Source organism: Pteronotus mesoamericanus, unplaced genomic scaffold, assembly GCF_021234165.1.
Source record: "Pteronotus mesoamericanus isolate MK-2021 breed Mesoamerican mustached bat unplaced genomic scaffold, CSHL_Meso_final contig_124, whole genome shotgun sequence".
NCBI classification, from domain to species: Eukaryota; Metazoa; Chordata; class Mammalia; order Chiroptera; family Mormoopidae; genus Pteronotus; species Pteronotus mesoamericanus.
The window spans coordinates 4,424,478-4,440,272 of record NW_026555051.1 but is presented as its reverse complement, the minus strand read 5'-3'; the positions used below and the strand labels follow the sequence as shown (position 1 = coordinate 4,440,272).

The 15,795-nt window shown below is 37.6% G+C and overlaps 1 protein-coding gene across 2 annotated transcripts in view; it reads left to right on the top strand.

Moving 5' to 3' along the window:
• IFT74 (intraflagellar transport 74) overlaps window positions 1-1,651 on the top strand; it is a 97,524-nt gene extending 95,873 nt beyond the window's left edge. For both annotated transcript variants that reach the window (XM_054588118.1, XM_054588124.1), the window contains exon 20: window positions 1,372-1,651. In XM_054588118.1, coding sequence (XP_054444093.1) covers window positions 1,372-1,490 — 119 coding nt within the window. In that variant the 3' untranslated portion in view covers window positions 1,491-1,651. The remainder of the gene's footprint in view (window positions 1-1,371) is intronic.
• The last annotated feature ends 14,144 nt before the right edge of the window (window positions 1,652-15,795 follow it).

Below are 15,795 nucleotides of genomic sequence, written 5' to 3'. Positions count from 1 at the left end.
TATAAAGTCATAGTGTGGCCCTGGACAGCGTGGCTCAGTTGATTGGAGCATCATCCTGTAACGGAGTTTCCGTTATAGTAATCAAAACTGTAACGGAAAAATTGTGGGTTCGATTGCCAGTCAGGGTACATGCCTGGGTTGTGGGTTAATCCCTGGTCTGGGTGTGTGCAATCTCTGGTCCAAGCATGTACAATCTGGGTGCCTATGGGAAGCAACCAATCCATTTCTTCTCTCTCTCATCAATATCTCTCTCCCTTCCTCTCTCTCTAAAAGTAATGAAAACATGTCCTTGGGTGAGGATAAAAAATAAATAAAGCCATAGTGTGACATAGTGACTAAGTGCACAGGATATGAAGTCAGTACATCTAATTTTAAATGTTGACTCTACTTCTTATAGGCATGGACTTGGGACAATTAATTTGTTTAACCCTCAGTTTTATCATCTCAAATATAGTTAATATTTCCTCTCACAGAGTTGTTGGGAGGATTATATATAACCATATGTATGTATGTATGGTTGTTTATTATTGTTTATATTGCTGTACTTGAATATCTGTGCAGCAAAGGAAGAGAAACTAAGTAATATTATGAGAAAATTGACCTTCAAGCTCATCTGTGTTTCAGCCTATTCACTTTCCTCTTATTTCTACCTAGGGCCCATCCTTTTGCTTATCTTTTTGTGTAATTATAGAGGAAGCAACTGCTAAGGACATATATTATATGGCGTTGTAAAAAAACATTTCCCCAAAGTAGTGTTCTATTCCCTTCCTTGACCCCATTCAAGGACATCTCTGCTTGGAGAATTAGATCTTGACTCACTGAAGCATAGGTTCTGCTTTAGGACACTGCCAAACTTCAGCTCAGGGCTGGCAGGGACTACAGCTTACCTCCAGAGGAGGCGCATTAGTTCTATTCCCAGTGGTCATGCAACGTAGTTTAAAAGCAAAAGACTCCCATTTACAATATGCTAATGTATAGCACTCTAGTTTTGTGCAACTTCAAGTAGGTGATTTTCAAACATAGTGGATTCTAGACACTTGCCTGAAATTCTTTGCGATACTCTGGAGGACATGATACTTTTGACCATTTGATTGTTCTGAGACCAGGATTCACTTGAGATGCGTAAGATACTAACCATAAAAAACTTTATATTTAAGTGAACTTTTTTGAAACAAGTTTTGCTTGGCCTTTTAGGTTTCAATTGATGTTCAATTTGTTAAAATAATTTACTGTTTTTTTAAAATATTCTAATTGTGCTTCTTTTGGTACCAGTTTCAGTTTTCAATAAGAAAAAGTATGATTTATTTCCTTTCTGACACACAGTTAGATGAATATTTTTATCAAGTGTTCCCCCTTAACCCATGTAATTAGTCATAGCAACCAAGAGTCAAGAGAGTGATTACCAGTCAATTATGAAGAATGTGACCAAGCAGATTGCGGAGTACAATAAAACCATTATGGATGCTCTACATAGCATGAGCAGAAACTGAGTCTGAACCAGCTGCAAGTTTCCAAAGAAGTACCCTGTTGCTGTTAAACTTTATACAAGCTGACTGGGGAAAAAAAAAAAGTCTTCCCTAAGATTTTTGAGTGCTCTAATTTTTGTGGCCTGTTTCAAGAGTAATGTTTTAAATATAATAGTTTAATAGTCCAATAAATAGTTTGCATTTTAAAAGTATCATCTCCTTTTGTATTTTTGTTTTCTGTGGGTGATAAAAATGTCCTAAAGCACCAAGAGATAATCAAGCCAAAAGTGTTCATTGAGCGTCATTTAGCTGTATAATCCATCTATGGCAGCAATTTTCAACCTTTTTCATCTCACAGCACACATAAACTAATTACTAAAATTGTGCAGCACACCAAAAATATATGTATTTTGCTGATCCAACAAAAAGTAGGTATAATTTTTATTGATTTACCAAAAAAAATAGTAATTACCTACCCTTTTGCTCCAAAATGACTTTTTAAGAAATCAGATGCCTTATATTTGTATATAGAGATTTCTGGTACCAGTAAACTAATCAGATGCAACCTTATTATGTGATGTGACCAATAAGAGCAACTCTATTATATGACCTATATGTATATTTATGATTCAAGACAAGGCATTGACACCATATGGCTATTGTGTTGGCTGTTGTCATTTTTTTATTTGACAATCCAAGGGAAAAGAAGTTAGTGCCCCTAACTAAATAGTCAGGTGTTGCATGCTTTAAAAACTCTTGCAGCACATGGAATGAAAATTGCTGATCCATGGCAGCAAATGAGATCTTTTCATGTGTCAGCTGTAGAAGGAATGCGTAGAGTGTGATTCTGATTTAGTGCTTACATCAATCTTGTTGATGTTTGCTTCTACAAAAAGATGGTAAGATGAGAAGTGTTTAGCTTTGAGCTATACTCAAATAGAGTATATTTGATGTGTTTTAAGGCATATAAAATCACAGGTAAATGTATAACACATATTCTTTATCTTTCAGTTATACTTAATAATTTGAAATTGAAAACCTATAACCTTTGCATTTTAAAAACTTTTCCTCACATGTGAGAAAAGACATGAAGTTTTTTAAAAAATGCCATACTTACTGTGGGCTGTTTTGGAATATGGTTGCTACTGTTTATTTCTACCCTGGTATATGCATTTACTCTTTTGTACTGTCAGAGGCCTTAAGTAGATTAATTTGCAAACATTTGCCAGAACATTAGAAAGGAAAAGTTAGAAGAGATACCATTATGAAGTATGAATCTGGGAGATGTCTTGTAACTAAAGGTGAATCTTCTCTCATGGGCAGGGATGAATCACCTTGGTCCTTATAAAATACTCCTTCAAATTATCCTTTTTTGGCTCTAATCGCCTGTTTCTCATGTTCATCAGGTTGCTCTGCTTCTCAGTATTCCTAAAACACAAGCAAATTGGTGTGTTTGAAAGAAAAGGCTTTACTGAGATACAATTTACATAATATAAAATTATCTATTCATGTTGCTTTCTTGAAGTAAAGTTATCATTGTAAATTATTCAGCTTTAGTCTGTGTGAGTTTCAGTGGAGTGGCGAACATCGTTGAGTTTGGTGAATTCTGGGTTACTGATGTACCTGAAGATCCTGGACTTAATATATCCATTAAGTTGGCATTCCTAAAATATGTTCCTCAGATCCTTTGTTACTCAGGTTATTAATAGTTATTATGCCACCAAAGAATTCATGGTCAAAGAAGTTTGGGAAACAATGTTTAAAACAAAGGTAAATTCTTGGCTGCTCCGAGCCCTTAATATGCAATAACTTAAATAAGAGTATATACTATTAATTATACTATTAATAGTAAGGATTTCTTTCCCAAGTTGTCGGTAATGTTCCTTGGACTTCTGGTACTTTCAAAATTATCTAAGATGTGCGTATAATACTTAGAAATGCATTAAAAATTCTAATAAGTTAGTACTTTAACTTATAGGAAGGAGCTATGATAATAAGACAACTGTGTAATCTTTGAGCTACAACTGAACCAATCTTCAGATAAAAAGGAGAAAGATCATCTATTTGTTAAATAAACAGTATGTGTTTGCATTATAACAATGGGAAGTTTGGCAGAGAAAAAATGAAAATTTCTTGAAAAAAGCAAGGTTTCCAACTTCCGTTCTAAATTACTCATATATGATATTTGGGGAACATAATTGAGCAGGATTTCTTTAAACTAAAACATGTGTTATCTGAGGGAAATTCTCACTAATGTCTCTTCCTTCCTCTTGGAGCTTTTCAACAAATACAACAAGAATATTCTCTCTGCTAGGATAGAGCTGGAAGTTACTATCTGCATGAACCGGTTCTTCCTCAGTCAGTCACATTGCTCAGTGAGTTCCATTCCTGTTAAAATAACACCTTGTAAGTCATATGAAAAGAAACTGCAGACTGAACAAACATTCTGAGTAGTTTTTTAAAAGATCAACAAGGGAAGGTTAGCAAGTCTTGTTTTTCCCATCCTTATCCTTTATCAATAAATAAGCATGAGTTCTTGATACTCTTTTTCACTAACCAGGGGATCTCTTATTTGAACCATATTCTGGCCTCATGTTAAAGTGCAAATTTCAGTGCAGGGTTACAGGATTAGAGCATGGAGTAATGTCATTCACACTAGAGAAGAAACAGTAGGTGCTCCAGAAGCAGGGGCTGTCCCCCTGTCCAATTTCTCTGTAGCCCTTTCCTTTCGCTACAGGTTTGCAGCACAAACAGCCTTTGTAAATGAGACTGTTTAGACTTGAAGAAATCAAGATGCATTACTAAATAACTGTAATCTATTTTTTATTTTAAATTTTATTTTTCAGTTACAGCTGACATACAGTATTATATTAGTTTCAAGTGTGTACAACCCAGTGATTAGACATTTATGTAATTTACAAACTGATCACCCCAATAAATCTAGTACCCATCAACACCATACATAGTCATCACAATATTATTGACTATAATCCTATGCTGTACTTGACATCCTCATGACTATTCTATAATTACTGATCTGTACTTCTTAATCCCTTCACTTTTATCACACATCTCCCAGCTCCCCTCCCGCCTGGCACCCATGAAAATGTTCTCTGTATCTATGAGTCTGTTTCTGTTCATTGTTTTATTTTTACATGCTAGATATGTGAAATCACCTGGCATTTCTCTTTCTCTTTCTGACTTATTCCACTCAGCACAATACCCTCTAGGTCCATCCATGGCCCTAGATCCATGTTGTTGCAGATGTCAGCATTTCGCTCTTTTGGCTTAAGTCATTTTCCATTTATGCACTACATCTTCTTTATTCATTCATCTAATGATGGACACTTAGTTTGCTTCCATATCTAGGCTGTTGTAAATAATGCTGCAATGAACATCTGATGTGTATGTCTTTTTTTATTTAACATTTTGGGATTCAACAGATTCATCTAGAAGTGGAATTGCTGGGCCCTTTGTCTCTTGCTATGTAGCTTTTTTTAAGTCCATTTTTTCTGGTATAAATATTGCTACCATAGGTTTTTCTTTTTTTCATTTCCATTTTCATGAAATAAAATATCTTTTTTCCATTTCTTTATTTTCAGTCTATGTGTGTCTTCCAAACTGAAGTGAGTGTTTTGGAAACAGCATATGTAAGGATTGTTTTATTATCCATTCAGTCACCATATGCCTTTTGATTGGAGCATTTAATCCATTTGCATTTAAAGTAATTATTGCTAGATATGTTTATTGCCATTTTATTATTCATTTTTTTCTTTTTTTCTTCTTTCTCTTAAAGAATACCCTTTAAAATTTCTTATAATACTGGTTTGGTAGTGATGAACTTCTTCAGCTTTTTCTTGTCTGGGAAGATCTTGCCTGTCCTTTGATTCTAAATGATAGCTTTACTGGAAAGAATAATAATCGTTATAGGTCCTTGCTTTTCATTATTTTAAATATTTCATGTTGATCCTTTCTGGCTGAAATGTTTCTGTTGAGAAATCAGCTGACAATTCCATGGGAGCTACCTTGTAGGTAACTGTCTTTCTCTTGCAGTTCTTAAGATTTTCTCTTTGTCTTTAACCTTGACATTTTAATTATGATGTGTCTTGGTGTGGGCCTTTTCGGGTTCATCTTGTTTGGGAGTCTGTGCTTTCTGGACTTGAATATGCTTTTCTTTTATCAGGTTAGAGAAGTTTCTTGTCATATTTTTTTCAGATAGGTTTTAATTCCTTGACTTCCTCTTATCCTTCTGGCTCCCCTATGATGCGAATGTTGGAATACTTGAAGTTGACCCCGGAGCTTCTTAAACTAGCCCCATTTTTTGTATTTTTTTTTCTTTTTTGCTTTTCTAATCTGGTGCCTTCTGCTTCCTTATCTTCCAAATCGCTGATTTGATCCTTTGCTTCATCTACTCTTCTGTTGATTTCCTGTAATATATTCTTCATTTCTGATTCATTCTTTTTTATGTTTACTATCTGTTTTTCTATTTCCTATCCCTTTGTTGAAATTCTCACTAAGTTCATTTACTCTTCCACTAAGTTTATTGAGCATTCTGATACTAATGTTTTGAACTCTGCATCTGGTAAATTGCTTATTTACTTATTTTCTGGAGTATGGTTCTGCTCTTCCATTTGGGACATATTTCTTTGTCTCCTCATTTTGACTGCCTTCCTGTGTTTGTTTCTATGTATTACATAGAGCTTCTGTGTTGCCCCATCTTGGAAGTGTGGTCTTAGGTAGCTGGTGTCCTGTAGGTCCCAGTGTCGCAGCCTCCCCAGTCTCCCCCTTGTGTGTGAGTCTGTGTGCATCCTCCTGTTGTAGTTGAGCCTTGATTGCCTTTGACACTTCAATGGGAGGGATTTACCCCCAGGCCAATTGGTTTCAAGGACACGTCATGACCACTGTGGAGGATGTGCTGTGCAGAGCCCAACCCCACAAAGCAGGAGTTGCTTCAGTAAGGCTCTCTTGTCAGCCAAGTCCACATCTTGGATGTTGTTCATGGAAGTGGTTGAATGGTGTTTCAGCATGGTCTGATGTCTACTGGGAGCACTGACCCTGGAGCCTCCTGGGAGGTTGAGGCCAAGGTCAGCCATTGCCTGTGTCCTGGCCAGGGCCACCTGGCATGAGTTACAAAGCGATCTGAAGATGGCTGCTACCTGTGCTGGGTTTGGATGTGCCCAGGTAAGGCCAAGCTACAGGGCCACTTAGAAAGAGTTACAGACATTCAGGCACTAGATGCTGCTTGTTTAAGAGCTTTAAGGAAAGTTTTCAGCATAAACCAAGGCAGACTGTTTGTACAGAAAGGTCACTGAAAATGAATGGCTTGGATGGGTCTAAAAGTTGGGTCAGGGTCTCTTCGAATTACCAGGGTGAACATGTTAGCCAGGTTGATAGAGACTCAGGTATGGGGCCTGCCTGCCGGCGCTGTTTGGGGGAGGGCTCAGCAAAGAAAGCATGGCCTCTGACAGCATTTCTGTCCGGGAGAAATCTATCCCTCCAAATCTCGCCAGACAATCCAATTACTCTCCATATCTCCCTGGCACCTTGTGAGCTGCTGCCACAGCACTGGAAGTCACAGGTGGCGAGTCCAAGTAAGTCCATGTTAGGGCCCTTTCAGAGGAACACCTGGGACTCCAGAAGCACTTGTCTCACTCAACCACAATCCCACTGCTTTTCACAGCCATAAGTTATGGGGACTTCTCTCTCCAGCACTGGAACTCTGAGCTGGAAGAGCCTGGTGTGGGGCTGGAACCCCTTGCTCCTCATGGGATACCTCTTCAGATATCCCTCCTGATTTTTAATCACCATACATGGGTGTGAGACAAGCCCATTCCATGTTTCCACCCTTTCTACCAGTCTAGAAGTGGCTTCTTCTTTGTATCCTTAGTTTTAGGACTTCTGTACATCCAGGTTTAAGGCAGTTCTGAATGATGGTTCTGTACTTTAATTTTAATTTTGATATGTTTGTGGGAGGATATGAATACTGCATTTACCTACTTTGCTATCTTTACCAGAAGCCTATAGCAATCTATTTTAAAATTAGTTCTGCATCATCCATTTCATGTTCCTTTTTAAATAAAAGTAGGCTGTGTCTTTAAATTGCAGATTCATAGGATGAGATATGAGATTGAACATCTTTGAAATGACATTTAATACAAAAGTTGAAAATTTAAGAAAGATAAACATAATGAAGAAAATAATTGACTTGTGATCTCACCACTCTCTTTAAATGTACGTCTATATATTTGTCACATATATCTGTTTGATATATATACCTATGTATTTTTAATAAATTTAAGATCACATTCTTAAACTTACTTTGGCTATGTATGATTTTTCAAACATTGGTCTCTGTTTATATATTCTTGTACAACATGTTAAATTGCTGCATATTATTCTATTACAGGAATACTTTCTGAAAAACCCCACATAATTTTTTAAAAGATTTTATGTATTTATTTTTAGAGAGAGAGGAAGGGAGGGAGAAAGACAGGAAGAGATGCATCAATGTAAGAGAGAAATACCAATCGGTTGTCTCTTGGACACAACCTGACCAGGGACCAAATCCACAACCCAGGTTTTTGCCCTGATTGGAAATCAAACCAGCAACCTTTTGTTTTCAGGCTGATACTTAATCCACAGAGCCACACAAGCCAGGGCTAGTTTAGTTTTTTTTAAATAAACCAAATCTCCTCCATTGCTATAATCAGAAACTTTATTGTGTTTTAATTAAGAGTGTATAGAATGTGTTTTCATACTAAAAGTCCAATTTTTTAAAATTCCACTTTTAAAATATTCACAGTAACTTTGTAATAACAAACTTAATGCTTACTACTTATTTTTAGAAGATACCCAATTATACTTGTTGCCTCAATATCTTCTTGTAATATTCTATATGAACGGCTACTCTGCAAACCTGACTGTATAACCTTAAAGGGAATAGGAGTAACCTACTCAATAATCAAGGCTGTTCTGCTTGGTCATTTTCCCTATATTTCTGTAAGTCAGAGGGATTACACAAAAAGGGAAACTGTCACAGGAGGGACACTAATACCCACTGGAAGTCCAGTGTATACGAGAGTTTGGAGAAAGCATGAGTCAGAAGAATTCACGTGACTAAGAACAATTCTATTGGTTACGAGAGGTTTAGACAAAGTAGGTAAGCCTTTTACAAGAGAAATATAAAAACTAAAATGGCATTTTCAAAATTAGCTTCTTTGTTATTGCAAAATCTTTATGTAAAACAGTATTCATGCAATGATAACAACATAGTAATACCATGGAAGAATGGCAGACCTAATTAGTTAAAATTATATCTGGCATATGGTCAAGAAAGAACTGCTATTAACCAAACTGAAATATCTCATTTTCTGTGTTATTGTTTTCAACAGATAAACTCACCCTAGTAGAGGAAGTCCAGATTGACATGAAGGTGAAAATATTTAATACAGTCCACAAGCTCCACTTCAATTTTATCAAAGGAAACTCTAGTTCACTTTTAAAAGCCTCTCTCAATCTTTAATTAGCTTCTTGATAAAATGAACTTTCCCTTAGTTTACTGGAGTAGGGGAAGGCCGCCTTAGATGTTGACCAGCCCCACCCCATCCCCCCTGCCAAGGACAAAGCAGGGACCTTGTCTCAGGATTAGGGGAAATAGTTAAGAAGGAGAGGAAAAGAAAATTGCTTTTCCAGCTCTCTAACTTCCCGTGTAGCCTACAGAGAAAAGCAAGCATCCCTTGGGAGGAAATAACAAAAGTGCCAAATAGTAGATGGATGGATGAGGCCTGCATTCTTGCAGTGTACTGAAGCTCTTGCTTTATAAAGTGATGTAGACTCTTGTCCCTTGCTCGTGGTGGTTACCAGAAGGCAAAATGGACATTGCCAGCTGGACCTGCCCTTCTCAGGGCCTCGACCCTCCCTGCCAGAAATATCAGAGTCAGAGAAGGGGGTCAGGTGAAACTGTAAGAGTTCAGTTGCCTTGTTTCCTTCTCCTATGACACACAAGGTAGCCAGTTAGGTCATAAGATGCATCTATAAGAAACCTTAAGAGGTTTAACATTATTAACCACACCCTCCTTGAATATTTTTCTTTTGCATTTTATGGCATCACTTTCACTTAATCTTTCTACCTTTTGACCACTCTTATTTTCCCTGGGCATTTATTCTTTTCTGTTTTTACAAGAGGCATAGGGAATTTTAGCTGCCAAATTAAATAAATTCACCTTGGCTAATGGAATCATCTTAAAGACCTCCTTATGACTATTTCAAACTGTGATAGTGATTTTGTGGCAGGAATAACCACATATTCAATATAATGAAAATTGGATCAAGACTACTTATTTCCCATAGGCTTCTGAAATGTTACTAGTTGTAGATAATTTTCAGTAAGTGCTAATAACATGAGTTTAGTGCGAACCTCATCTAAAGGTATGAAAAGCCAAAGTAGCAGCAATAAAAACAATGTAACCCTATTACTAAATGTGTCCTGAATGCTAGTTTTGTAATTGTGAAGTACCAGGGTCATTTGAGCATCTCATCCTCACCCAGTACTACTTGGCCACAGTATGTTCTTCCTTCCTCTTTAAGACAAGTACTAGGTGGTAGGAAGAACTTACTTATTTCTTTATACTATGCTATGAGGTCTTTCACCAGGCTGTGGGCTACTTACAGACAGGGGCAATATTTTAGTCATCTGTGTCCTCTCTGCCAAGCAGATCTTTGGCGCATAAGCTCACAGTGAATACTTAATGAATTGAATTAGTTTCGGTGGAATACAGTAAACCAAACTGAAAAGGCATGGAAGCCTCTGCAAAGTAGTGTGAAAATTTCTTAAAAAGTTAAACACAGAGTTACCATATGTCCTAACAATTCCTCTTGTAGGTATGTACCTGAGGGAGTTGAAAACATATTCATGCAAAAACTTGGAAACAAATGTTCACAGCAACATTATTCATGATAGTCTAAAAGTGGAAACAACCCAAATGCCCATCAACTGATTGATGGATAAATAACAGGTGGTATATACAAGGATGGGCAAAAGCAGGTTTACACTTGTTTGCATGGAAAATAATACAATAATTAATAAATAACAATACAGTCAAAACTCATTTATCAAACATCTCCAATCTCAAACAATTCGGTTCTCAACCAAGTTGTTCATGGAAAAAAATGTCTCAGTTGTTGATTAAAACTTCAGATCTTGACCCAACAACCCTTTCATGCTGATACCTGTATGATCAGTCACACATCTCTCAGATGACAAACAATGGAGAGGCTGTGTGAGTATGAGTCAGTTTACTGCTAAACCTTGCATTATTAACATCTGCAGATCTTCAGAGGGGCAGCAAAAGATAGCAGCTGAAGAGAGCTATCTTCAGAGGAAGGAGCGGGGGAGAAAGCAGGATATTCCTACTTTACCAGTCAAGGAAATGCTTGATAAATGGGGAGAAGTGCAAAATTTTATTGAGAAACATCACCCTGACAAAGAAGAGGCAATCCATGCAATAAATTTGTCTATTGACAATGCAATGTTTCACTTCAGGCAAGTATCAAAATGAAGGCAAAACAAACATCACTGGATAGGTTTTTACTGAGACAGATGTTCAGTGAGCCTGAAGCAAGTTCTAGTGAAGAGACAAGAGATAAAGAAGCCCAGAAGAACAAGCACCTGACATTTTTATAGAAGGGGTTTCGTCTTCCAAACAATAACATCCCTCCATCCCTCCATCCTTCTACTGCATATTCATTCATCAATACCTCTCAAGTGTGTACATAAATTTTCATTTTATACTGTACATTTCATTTCCTTGTTAAGTAATCATTTACATTTCATGTCCTTTTTGTTCTTAAAGTATTTATACATTAAACAGTACATCAGACCCCTGTATATAAGAAAGGTTGAAACAGAGTATCACTTGGTGTTCTGAAACAGATTAATTCAATTTACATTATTTCTAATGCAAAAAAATTGATTCTGTTTTTGAACAAATCTCCCTCAAACAGCCTTCCAGAATTAATTAAAGAACCAAAGTTCCACTGTACATAAATCCTGTTTTACATCCTCACAACTGTAAACCTACTTTTTCCCAACCCTGTGTATACAATGGAACATTATTCAACCATAAAAAGGATTGAAGTACTAACATATGCTACAACATGGATGAACCTTGAAAACATGCTGAACTGAATAACAGACAAGTTGCAAAAGGCTATATATTATATTATTATATTTATTGGAGTATACAGAATGGACAGATCTATAGAGAGAGAAAGTTGATCAGTGTTGCCTAGGGATGGGAAAGGAGAGTTGAGCAGGTAATAACTAAATGTAGAGGGTTTATGTTTGGGTGACCAAAATATTTAAAGACTTCCAGCCAAGATGGAGATATGGGTAGACACACTTTGCCTCCTCACACACCATAAGAAAGATTACAACTAATCTCAAAACTAAAAACAACAAGAACTGCCAGGAAAATGAACTGTATGGAAGTCTGACAACCAAGGATTTAAAGAAGAAATATTCATCCAGACAGGTAGGAGAGAAAGAGATGGGGAACCAGGGTGGAGAGAACGCAGTGTGGGAACAGCGAGGTGATAGTGATGAGGCAGTGACAGCAACAAGTGGTAGAATCAGTGGTCCCATATTCATGTGTAGTGGATAAAAGCTGGGAGGGACACCTAGGGAAAAAGTGATCCCAGCTCCAGGACAGACCATGCAGCCCAGCATTCCAGTGCCAGAAAAATAAAGCCTCTAACCTCTGGCTATAAAAACCAGTGGCAGCTGGGGCAGCGGAAGAAAATGCCTGTCTCTTGGGAAAGTCAATTTAAAGGACCCACAGAGTCCTAGAATATAAGCAAACACACCCATTCTGCGATTCAGCAGCAGGGCAGCAGCTAGAAGGACGCCAGTCACAATCAGGGAGTAAGGGAAGTAACTGTAAATGAGGTGAGAGCTGAGCAAGCAGAAAAGTTCCCTCTCAACCCCTTGCCCACATATACCACCACAAAATAGCACAGTGGATAGCCCTGCCCTGGTGAAAACCTAAGGCTCCACCCCTTCCAACAGTAACAGGTGCTCCAAGTCAGGGAATCAAAGCAGCTCTACCTAATATACAGAAAGAAACATAGGCAGGCTGACAAATTGAAAAGACAAAGAAATATTGCCCAAATGAAAAAACAGATCAAAGACTCCAGAAAAAGAACTAAGCGAAATGGAGAAAGCCAACCTATCAGATGCAGAGTTCAAAACGCTGGTGACAAGGATGCTTAGAGAACTCATCCAGTATGGCAAAAGCACAAGGGAAGAAATGAAGGCTACATTAATTGAAATAAAGAAAAATCCATAGGAACCAACAGTGAAGGGAAGGAAGCCAGGATTCAAATCAACAACATGGAACACAAAGAAGAAATAAACAGTCAACCAGTAGAGAATGGAGAAACAAGAATTCAAAAAAATGAGGAGAGAATAAGAAGACTCTGGGACATCTCCAAATGTGCCAACATCCAAATCATAGGGGTGCCAGAAGGAGAAGAAGAAGAGCAAGAAATTGAAGACTTATTTGAAAAAATAATGAAAGAAAACTTCCCCTAATTTTGTGAAGGAAATGGACATTCAAGTCCAGGAAGCATAGAGAGTCCCAAACAAGTTGGACTCAAAGAGGACCACACTAAGACACATCATAATGAAAATGCCAAAGGTTAAAGATAAAGAGAAAATCTTAAAAGCAGCAAGAGAAAAGCAGAGAGTTTTCTACAAAGAAGTTCCCATAAGACTGTCAGCTGATTTCTCAAAAGAAACTTTGCAGGCTGTAAGAGACTGGCAAGTATTCAAAGTGATGAAAAGCAAGGACCTACAACCAAGAGCAGGGCAGATAGAGTGCTTCCCAGACAAGGTAAAGCTAAAGGAGTTCATCATCACCAAGCCCTTATATGAAAAATTAAGGGAACTTAATCCAATAAAAAGAAGTTCAAAACTATGAACACTAAAATGACAAACTCACAACTATCAACCAACTGAATCTAAAAAACAAGAACAAAAACAAAAGCAAACTAAGCAAACAACTAGAAGAGGAAAAGAATCATAGATATGGAGATCATATGGAGAGTTATCAGTGGGATGGAGGAAGGGGGAGAATGGGAGAAGAGGTACAGAGATTAAGAAGCATAATTGATAGGTACAAAAGAGACAGGGGGATATTAAATATAGTATAGGAAATAGAGAAGCCAAAGAACTTATATGCATGACCCACGAATGTGAACTAAAGCAGGGGAGATTGCTGGAGGGAAGGAGAATACTGGGAAGAGGGGGACAAAGGGGAAAAATTGGGACAACTGTAATAGCATAATCAATAAAATATACTTAAATAAATAAAAAGTAGAGGTGTAGACATGGGAATTGTGGGATAGTTACTCAAGAGCCTTGTGAACATTCTCTAATTCTGCTGAGAGGCAGAAATGCCTAAAACCATTCTTCTTGTCTCTCACCAATATTATAAAACTGGGGATCTTTTTGAAGCTTATTGAAAGATAGGCCAGGTTTCTATCCCCTCTGGGGATGTATAGATAGAAAGATATATAGATAAATAGATAGACAATAGATAGATGATAGCTAGGTTGATATATAAAGAGATGATTATATTGTACTTGGGCAAAAATAACTACAAAACTTTTCTTCTGTAAATGTAATTTAGAAAGAGTTCTTTTTGTGGAGTATTAGAATTGAGGAGAATTTTCATAACTTTTTATTATAATGCTTTTGACAATTGTTGCAATTGATTTAGTTTTGTCTTTTACTGTGGATGAGGGGACTTTTTTTTAATAGGGTCAATATTTTTGTTATTTCTAGGCATGATTTTTTAAATAAAATAGAAAGTATACAAAGAAAAATAAAAGTGAGGGCATTATAATGTAATCTGGGTACAGATTTAGATCACCTGCACGCCTTGCAGAACTGTCAGTCATTTAATACTCTCTGCAGCTGCATTTGGAAAACGGAGGACATAACTCTTTCACAGAGAGCTAGTGATTAAATAGACAAAGCTTTACAAATATTTTGAATTAAAGACATTTTAATAAATAAATATACCATAATTCATTAAAAAAATGTATTAAGGAGTGAAGTTCTCTGATCCTCTAGGAGGAAATCGTGCTCTAATAATTTAGAATGGTGCTGTCTAGTAGAAATATGTGAGCCAAATATGTAAGTCTAAAATTTTCGTCCAGCCAAGATGGACGAGGAGGCACTTTGCCTCCTCACACAACCAAAAGACAGACAACACATTTAAAAACAAAAAGATAACCAGACTGCCAGAAAATTGAACTATGTGGAAGTCCAACTACCGAGGAGTTAAAGAAGAAACATTCATCCAGACTGGCAGGAGGGGTGGAGAGGATGTGTGGCAAGGTGGTGGCTGGAGGACCAGGTGGGTGAGGCTGGCGGACAAGGTGGTCCCACATTTGTGTGCAGATAAACCAGGACGAACAGCTGGGGAGTGAGACAGACTTCACAACCCAGGGCTCCAGCACAGGAAAAGAAAGCCTCAAACCTCTGGCTGTAAAAACCTGTGGGGTTTGCAGTGGCGGGAGAAACTCCCAGCCTCACAGGAGAGTTCATTGGAGAGACAGACCTAAAAGGTCCTAGAATGTACACAAACCCACCCACCTGGGAATCAGCACTAGAAGAGTCCAATTTGCTTGAGCGTAGCGGGAAAAGTGACTGAAAGCTGGCGGGAGCCAAGCCAGCAGCAGTGTTCCCTCTTGCACCCCTTCCCCACATACAGCATCACAATGCAGTGACCTGGGGTTGCCCTGCCCTGGTGAATACCTAAGGTTCTGCCCCTTCTAACATAGCATGCATGCTGAGACAAAGAAATATGGCCCAAATGAAAGAACAGATCAAAGCTCCAAAAGTAGAATTAAATGATGAACAGACAGGCAACCTATCAGATGCAGAGTTCAAAAACACTGGTGATCAGGATGCTCACAGAATTGGTTGAGTATGGTTGCAAAATGGAGGAAAAAGTGAAGGCTATGCAAAGTGAAATAAAGAAAAATGTACAGGGAACCTACAGTGAAGGGAAGGAACCAAGGACTCAAAAAATTTGGAGCAGAAGAGAGAAACATTCAACCAGAACAGAATGAAGAAACAAGAATTAAAAAAAAATAAGGAGAGGCTTAGGAACCTCTGGGACAACTTTAAACGTTCCACCATCCGAATTATAGGGGTTCCAGAAGGAGAAGAGGAAGAGCAAGAAATTGAAAACTTATTTGAACAAATAATGAAGGAAAACTTCCCCAATCTGGCCAAGGAAATAGACTTCCAGGAGATCCA